Below are 9,391 nucleotides of genomic sequence, written 5' to 3'. Positions count from 1 at the left end.
TATGTTAAATCCTTATCCAAACTTTACTGAAACCAGCAGCAGCAAGCAAATCATAGTTCAGTCCTCTTACACTGGACAGGCAGAAGTCCAAAACATGAGTGGTGGATCAGCTGAAGCTGAGACGGTTGATTCAAGCAAAAGCAGCAACAGTGTAGTGAATGAAGTCCAAAATGCGGATGGGACTTACAAACAGGATTTCTGTTCAGGTATTAAAAACATTTAATAACTAATTATCTTAATAAAATAACATATTCCTAAAACTGTGGGAATAATATGCTTTGAACTCCAACAGGTTGTGGAGCAGTCATGGAGGACCTGCCCTACTTGGAGATCCTGTGTGTGTCAGATGCTCATGAGGGTCTTGCTGCAGATGGAGGAGCCAAAGAGGAAGAAGAGGGCAGTGAATTAAAGAGCCCCCAGAGCTGTGAGAAACAGGGCTCTTTAATCACCCTCGCCTGGAGCAAACCACCAGAGGATGACATAGACAGCACAGCAGAGCCTGCAGATGGGTGTACAGGACAGATTCAGGATGGTGCAAGAAGCCTGAAGACGCAAGCACGGCCCACACAATGTGATGTGTCAGATCAAGAGAGAGATGGAGAAGAGCTGAAACCCACTGTGTTGCAGTCTGGTACTCCAGATCACTGTGACACACAGTCTGCAAACCAGCAGTGCAGCACAGTAGAAGAGGTACTTCATAAGAGTGTAGCAGAACGTAATTCACTGTGACTGTCACTGAACTCATGTGTTCACTTTCTGAATTCTTATTAGCTGGCCTTCAGTAACAGACAAACAGCTGATCAACCAAATGAAGGAGAAGCTGTATTTGAATGTGGCTTACAAACACATGCTTTGGTGGCAGTGAGCAAGGAAGCCGCACAGCCACACCCTGTGGCTGATTCCTCTGAAGCTAACCCACATGCAGACGACCTCTGCTATGGGACATGCAAGGACATAACTAATGCTGACAGGGATGTGACTGAGGTGGAAACAGAGTCCAAGCAGTGGGACATGACAGACTCTGAACTTGATCACTATAAGGAGCAGAAATACTGTCCAGAAGAAACAGTAAGAGTAGTCTTGATATATTCTGGTTAGATCGGTTCTCATTTAAAACATACAACCAGCTATTTTCCCACTATGTTCCAGGTAGACTGTAGCCTGTCAGAGTGTAAGGCAAAGAAGGAAGCTTCTCTGATGGAGAGAGAACGAGTGAGCGAACCGGTGTCTGCAATGGAGAGAGAGAGGACAATGCGCAACCTAGTGGACATGCAAAGAAAAGTTGAACAAAGGCAACAGAGAGACAGAGACAGGCAACTGCTCAGGGTGAGACAAAGGTGTAGAGAGGGACACTGCATGCTCATGACTCAGAAATGAAAGCAGAATTGATGTTACATTGTTAGCATGTCTTTCAGGTTCAGGAGCGCCTGTCAATCATCCAGAACAGAAAGGCAGAGGAAGACCTGCTTGGCCTGAAACACACAGACAGGATAAAGCACCTTACTCAAGATCTACCACTGGTAACTACATATTGAGGAACTGTACACTTAAAAAAAAAACGAATTAGTATGCTATCTTATCATCATATTGTCTACTTTTTAGGAAGATAAGAACAAGCAGAAGACTGTTGTGAAAGAGCGTCTGGAGCAACTCAGAAGAGAGCGCTCTTATGTCATGCAGTCTAAAAGAGATAGGTAAATGACACCCTCTTGAATCTGCCAGTCAACACCAAATTAATATTGACCGCATTTATTTCAACACTATTTTTTAATCCTTTAGAAATACCACAGGGTTTAAAGAACTCCTGGGTCCAGTTGCCCTCCAGAGCAGAGACACGGAGGATGCAGAAGACTGAGTCACAACACAGTCACAAAAATACCAACAAATGTACGCTTTTCTTATTTTGAATATATTGAGGCACCAATTGTCTAATGTGTTTAGGTTTAATGGTGCAGATTTTCTATCAGCAGTATTTTTTTTTGTTCGGGGTTGTAACAAAACTTATACAGAATGCTCAGAAACCAGTACAGGTTGTACATATGAAAACAGAACAGCTCAATGAACTTGCAGTCATTTATTGTACAGTTTAATTATAATCTCGACAACCATAAGCATCAACAATAATGTAATTTACCAATGACCCTCCTTAAATTGTGTACAGACTATCCCGTGGGCTAAATTAAATACACAATGAGTCACAGAGGTGTGTGATAACAGTCTACAGTGGCTCCATTAACTTCTCTTCATCTGAACATAACATTTATTACCATTATGTAAGAAAAAAAGTTGTGGCTAAAGAAAGACACTGCTGTTGACTCTGAATGCACCTGTGGAGTAGGACTGTATTTATTTACAGGTATATGGGGGTGGGACTCTTATAACATGTTGAGGGACAAAGGTTTGGCTAACAAGAATAGGGAGATATGTATAACAGAGGGTTTGGTGCAGGCTCAGTGGTTTTCCTGCAAGCCAGGAGAACTTCTCAGTCCTGGTGAGAATAAAACTGTCCATGTGGGGAAGATTCTCAGCAAATAAACATTTTTTCTCCTTCCCTAACTTTATATAATATCCACTCACACTGCAGTCCAATATAAAGCAGGAATACCTACCACCCTAATAAGCCGGAACATTCCACAGCAGCTCCCACACACTGAGCCACTGCATTACACACATACAAGTAGTATACAAGTTTGACCTCCACTCAAATGAACACAAAACTTCAAGTTCAGAGGTCTCAAACACACTAACCCCCCGCTTCAGACATGCAATTGTTTCCATTAATCAACTGAACTTGTCGGCTTCATGTCTGAACGTTGATCGTCTCTCTTCAATAATGGCAAGACTGTGAATGTGCATGTGTCTTGAATCAGTAACGACTATAATTTGAAGATTTGTATATGATGCGGTTTTCCTGATCCAGAAGAGAAATGTTTGTCCCTGGGTGGATGTGTTAGGGAAAGGGTACAGCTCTCCAAGGAGCACCATGCAGTACAAATACAGAACCTGCCCCTTTTTACACTATTGGAGAGAACTAAACATTCAAAAATTTACTCGTCTTCAATTAAGGAACATTAACAAAAGCGCTATACATCTGCACGGCATAGTTTTCTCACTTTAAAGATTAATGAATGTTATCTCTGTCTGAATGTCTGAAAAGGGGCTTATCATTCACACCTACATAGACAAAAACAGCTTACATATGAGAAAAAAACAAAAAAACAAATGTCCCTGGCAGGCAGGTACTTTAGTCAGGCCTTTAATATGTGTGTGTGGCAGCTAGGAACTGAACAGAACCAGCAAATCCCATTTTCAAAATATGACAAGTCTCCTTTTAAAGTATAATCAGGTTAGCGCTGATGGGAGCAGAGCACTTTAATAGTGGTGAAACACTGAAATTGAAATGTATATGTTTATGTAATGTCTGGACCCTAGTTTTACAAGGGCAAGCTCTTTAGCAAACTGCAGCATGCGCTTGTGTGTAAAAGATTTTAAACTATATATTTTACAAGACAGTCAACAAAAATTTAATTTTATACATTACCTTTCATTATGGGAAAGACGAGTCTAAACATTTAGGATGAAAACGAAGGGATCTAAATCATGTTCATTCAATAAACTTCTGAAAATGGGGCCACCTTCCTGCTGCTGGCTTTGAAGAGTACTACTGTTCATAAACATAAAATGATCATAACACATCCAGGATCACTCTGTCTTATGGGCACCATGGAGCTGAACGAAGGGGGGTAATTTTGTGTGTGTGTGTATTTATATATATATATATATATATATATATATATATATATATATATATATACACACACACACATACATATATATTAATTAATCTCTTTTTCATGTGAGTCTTGACAGGAGGAAAATGTATGAGTCGCAAATCTTGAATGGTGTTAGCAATGGGACTTTTGTGTTTTTATGCTTCTATGTGTGTGCAAGTCTGTAGTCTTTCTATTGGTGTGCGCACTGCACTCCTGGGCCATGATGACCCCCTTCCTCATCAGAACTATCATTGTAGGCCTCTCTCCTGGCTCCGCTTCCTGAACCTTGACTTCTGTCAAAATCTGTTAGGTCAACTTCCTCAGCATCTGCTGCAATAACGGGAGTCTCGGCACGGGCAGGCAGCAAGCACTCGAGTTCCTGAAAGAAGACAAACATCCATCACGACATCGTATTCACTCTAACATTTTGCGAGTTGTGATTTTTGTTTTCTCTATTGCAACTCACATTCAGCTTTTCAGGGTTAATCCAGTTGTTTTCGGGGAACTGGACCTCAAACTTAATGTAAAGATCTCCCTTCTCAAATGGATTTCTGTACTGAGGCATCCCCTCTCCTTTCACCACTCGAATGCAGCCTGCCACAAACACACAAAGGAGAAACGGCACACAGATTCAACAACAATTGTACACTACAGTGCGAGGTCTATGAGCTCTCCAACAGAGTCTAAATATAAGATGGATCTAGGCACAGTGATATCATCCACTGACATCATCTCTCGCACTGAGCGTTATCACAGTTGCTGTGTTAGTGAGGGATTGATCTGACAGTGACACCAGGGGACACAGTATACTGTAGGGACTTGTCAACCACAAGGTAGGCTTGCCCTAAACCATACTGTGCTTTATGGTCCTTTCAAATCTGATAGGGTCTAATATTTTCACATTTAAAAATTTTTAAAAATAATGAATTGTTAAAAGTAAGATTTGAAACTAGAGAGACCAAAAGAAAACCCAAAACAAAACAACTTTATCACAGATTTCATAGCTCAACTTCGCTAATTGGTTGATTTCCAAGAGACATCCATATAAACAGGCTTCTTTTTGGGAACAAGTGACGTCGCCCCCTGCTGCCCATTAGACAAAATTAGTTATACGATACATCAGCATTTCGACTTTTCTGACATGGAAGCTACATCCATCTTCTATATACAGCCTGTGGTTTCCATATTTATTCTGAACCTGGAATTTATAATCTGTGTAATATAAACTATGGTGCAAGTTGTCAAAATTGTCATGCAATCGATATTTTAAGACTTAGATTATACATGTGTCTGTGCTTATCATACATGCTAATGCCAGAGTTTTAAGTCAAATGCAGTTTTATAGTTACATGTTTATTTAGAAAACTAGTGTTAGATTTTACATTGTTAAGTTTGAAATGTCCCAAAAAAGTATATGTATTCTCAACAACTTGAAACAATGACAACTTTTTCACAAGACAGTTAACTATATACCACAACCTTGAGAAATTACCAGGAAATTCTACAACACCAAGGTGACTTGTTAAAACAATCTAATTTTGTTTTCAATTTGGTTCACATTAGATGCTTATATTCTCTCTTTTATGCTGTCCTAAAAATAAATGCTGGCACCAACACTTGCAGTAAAACATAAGTATTCATCCAATAAATTTCCTTCTGTCCAACCAAAAAAGAAAGAATGTCATAACAGAAAAAATAAATTAAAGTAAAGGGAAGGTTTTTACCTGGCTCAATGACCTTTCCAGGTGGATATTTAACAAGCAACTGACGTCCGTCGAGGTGTGTGACTGTGAACTGGAAGCCGCACAGAGCCTCAACCAGGCCGATACGATGAACCATGTGAAGATCGCTGCCATCACGGCGGAAATCCTATTTGAGATATAAAACCCATGTTTGTTGCTTAGGTTCATTACATCAAATCGCTTGGATAAATGTAGACTTCATTCATTATCCAAGTTATTCTATTATTAAAAACAGTTTTGTAATCAATGGGAGCTGTCTGTTTTGGGGTACCTCATGTTCTTTCTCTTGCAGCACCAGAACTATATCTCCTGGTTCCATGCCTGGTGCTTGGTCAGCTTCTCCAGTGAATGTGATCTTCTGTCCATGTCTCATGCCTTTGTCCACGTGAACTTCAAGAACCTTAGTCTCCTTACAGACTTTATGACCCTCACACTTTCTGCAGCGGTCCTTTTCATTTATCACTTCACCTGTACAACAACCACACACACAGAATAGAGGACCTCAGAGAGCTGTTTTGCTGCGGTTTGTACATTAACTTTGTTTTTAATGTCAGTTTGCAGGTGTGTGGGGATACATTACCCTCCCCATTGCAGTCTGTGCAGACTGACTGCATCTGCTGAACCATTCCTGGAGCCAGCTGTCTAATCATGATTCTCATGCCCCGTCCTCTGCATGCTACACACTTCTGCACAGCTCCTGCCTTACCACCCTGACTAAAAGCCAACAGTAAAGTATCAGCATTATTATCCATTTAGAGCAACTGCAAATCATTCATCAGACACCCTTAAAACTACAAATCAACATAATTTTAAGAAAAAGGAAACTCACCCATTACAGGCACTACACAGCACATTCTTACTGAGCTGCAGTTTTGTGGTTTTACCATTGTACAAGTCTTCAAGAGAAACCCTGTAACAACACGAGTTGTAAGTACACATACTGCATTACATATGCACCATCCACTGAAGCATCCATCAAACAACAACACTTACTTCAGCGGGTGTACCATATCATCTCCTCTCCTCCTGCCTCCATTGCGTCCTCTTCCTTGTCCCCCCATGAACCCAAACAGTCCTCCACCAAAAATGTGAGAGAAGATATCCTCCATGCCAGGTCCTCCTCCTCCTCCCTCCCGTAGGCCTTGCTCTCCATAGCGGTCATAAAGCTCCTTTTTTTCTGGGTTTGTCAATACCTCATATGCAAAACTTATCTCTTTAAACTGGAAAACGAACAAAGCACAATCAGACAGGTTGAACTGGTGCATGAAGAAAAGAAATTCAGTGCACCTCAACAAAAGTTCCCTTTTACAAAGCACAAAGAACTTAAAAGAGGCTTTAAGATTTGAGTCATAGAGAAATAAATATATTTTTAAAAAGCATTCTTCTCTAGTGGAAAGCCTGTGTCACATTTTGTACTCTGATCTGTGCCTAGGAGTAATCCTCAAAGCACTGGGCTATGTGATCATTATAAATGGAGGCGACATCATTTCTGCATGCCCAATTGTTGATCAACTGAGCATCCTTTGATGCTGTTGCTAACACTACTATTTTGGTGCATCATACCTTGTCTCCAGCTTCAGGGTTCTTGTCAGGGTGGTACTCTTTGGCCAATTTGCGGTAGGCCTGTAATAAACCAAAAAAAAAAAAAAATCAGCGTGGAGAAAGCTGGGTCACAGACCTAAGCTCATGTGCCTGTAGCAAGACGCTTCAATTAGCTTGCTGTCTAAAACATCAGGACATAGTCAAGATCATGGCTGCATGTAACATGTCAGAAACTCAACAACACTGCTTCCAAATATTAACAGCTTTTGACTTGCCAGCGTTATTTTGAATCCCGATAGACGGAAATACAAGGTCTTTATTTCGAGACAAGAATAAGATGAATACACAAGCTGTATAAGTTGTGTTATGTCGGGTTTTGCAGAGGACGCAGCAGTTGTCAAATATGAGCCATTAGCATCTGCTTGATGTTTGAATGGATTTTAAAGGGAATAACGCCTGGATGTTGGCTAATGTAGCTGCACGAATGGTGGCATAAACGTTAGCTTGTAACCGTCACACAGGTTGTTTATAGCGTTCCCTAACATCAATACTGATAAGTATGATCAAGTATTACACTGGGGTTGGCAGTATATTAAGCTAAGAGTCTCATTTAGCGAGTATTGTTTCGTTACTGAGTTGGTGGGGACTATTTGCTGGAGTTTAGCATTAGTAGCCGGCAAGCTATCACGCTCGTGTTTACCAGTGTTATCTCTGTTTTCAAAGAGACTAACTTCATCCTTATCACGTATTTAGAAACAATTATAAGTAATCATTCAATGCCAATGTGTCGCTTAAATTATGTTTAAAAGTCCGGTGATGTATCCCGCTGTTATCCAGCTCATTTTACTGGCTAAGCTAGCTAAACATCCATTAGCTTGTTTCTAGGCCACATTTGCACTGGTGACCTCTCTTCCTCTTTTTTCAATTTTGTTTGAACTCCAAGACATTCATTTCACTGTAGCATTTACATACCTTTTTAAGTTCATTTTCAGACGCAGACGGCGAAACTCCGAGGATGTCGTACAATTTAGTATCCACAACGCCCGACATGACGCTAACCGGCAACTACAGACAGACCTTCTCCGGAGGAGGTTCAGCTGTGCGACGATACGCGGATCTACCGGCTGGGACTTTTGCCAGAAACAGCACAGACAAACACCCCCTGACAAAAAGATGCTGAAACATGGCACATACTTATTATTCCAAAACAAATACATTTTCGTTTAATTTGTATGATATACGTGTAATTAATGACCGATTTTGTGTGTGTTTACCAAAAAGTGACCACCCGAAACTTTATTGTATTTAGTGGTAGAAAATACATTAGGGACTGTGTTAAAAATCTGTTACAAAACATTGTTTAAAGCATGAAAGTCACACTTTCCACATTGGTAATCTGGTTAAAAATATGTCCCAGAAGATACATTTTCCGGACTTATTATATGTTATGGTTATTTTCTTTTAGAACTTTGAGTGTACCATAATACCACCATGCTCAACAGCTCTAAGCACTGCAGTCTTTATTTAAGCTGAGCCTATGCTTAATAGCTGTTAGGCTGACACAACATAAATGTAATTTTAACAAGAACACTGATCAAATATCAGTCAGTGTGAAGATTTTCCATCCTTTCATGCATTTTCTTCTGCTTTTACTAGACTTAATAACTACAAGTGACTCTAAGCCTGATAACGTTTTCTCCTTCTTCTTTTAAAAAAGAAGCCAGTAAACAAGCAACGGAAGTCCAGACTATATATACAAGAAACCACAAGCAAAAAGAATTTATGGAGCATACTGCACAAAGGAACTGAAAACATGAGCTTTGGCACAGGAATGACTACCTGCACAACACAAGAAGGAAACCATAACACATGCTGACCAAGTAGTCTTGCATTTGACACAATGCAGACTATCCCTCTCCTTTCTGCTGTATATTTATCTCATTCTATATGCATACATAAACCAGTCCATGCAATGTTATGATAAATATAAAAGAAACTGAGTTACTAGACAGATTGGTGTGCAGCATATTTCCTCAACCGTGGCTTTTAAATTGCCTTAACAGCAGAATAAAGAAAGCTTGTATGAGAGGAACTCGTTTATTCATAATAAACTAAAGCAAAACTAAACATTTTTCAGCAATAAAACCTAAACTGAAACAAGCAGACTGGAACAAGTGACTCCACCCTGTGATACAGCTCCACGGTGCAGCTTAAGACAAAATATAATTAATGAATGTTCAGACCCGTAACCCTACACAGTGGGAATTCATGTGCAGGTAGAACAGGGACATGTTCAGGTGTGAGTTTTCGTAAAAAATCTAGCCGGAAACATAA

General features: G+C 40.0%; 1 protein-coding gene across 1 annotated transcript; it reads right to left on the bottom strand.

Moving 5' to 3' along the window:
- Positions 1-2,059: 2,059 nt before the first annotated feature.
- On the bottom strand, positions 2,060-8,172 carry dnaja2b (DnaJ heat shock protein family (Hsp40) member A2b). Its single transcript, XM_063479764.1, has 9 exons — positions 8,030-8,172; positions 7,079-7,138; positions 6,509-6,735; positions 6,345-6,425; positions 6,096-6,229; positions 5,787-5,983; positions 5,498-5,642; positions 4,240-4,367; positions 2,060-4,152 (listed from the first exon to the last, which is right to left on the bottom strand). Exons 1-9 carry the CDS (start codon positions 8,105-8,107, stop codon positions 3,964-3,966), a joined length of 1,239 nt encoding a protein of 412 aa, XP_063335834.1. The 5' UTR covers positions 8,108-8,172; the 3' UTR covers positions 2,060-3,963.
- Between the last annotated feature and the right edge of the window lie 1,219 nt (positions 8,173-9,391).

This window comes from Pelmatolapia mariae, linkage group LG7 (assembly GCF_036321145.2).
Source record: "Pelmatolapia mariae isolate MD_Pm_ZW linkage group LG7, Pm_UMD_F_2, whole genome shotgun sequence".
Taxonomy (NCBI): Eukaryota; Metazoa; Chordata; class Actinopteri; order Cichliformes; family Cichlidae; genus Pelmatolapia; species Pelmatolapia mariae.
This window is presented reverse-complemented; position numbering and strand designations above follow the sequence as displayed.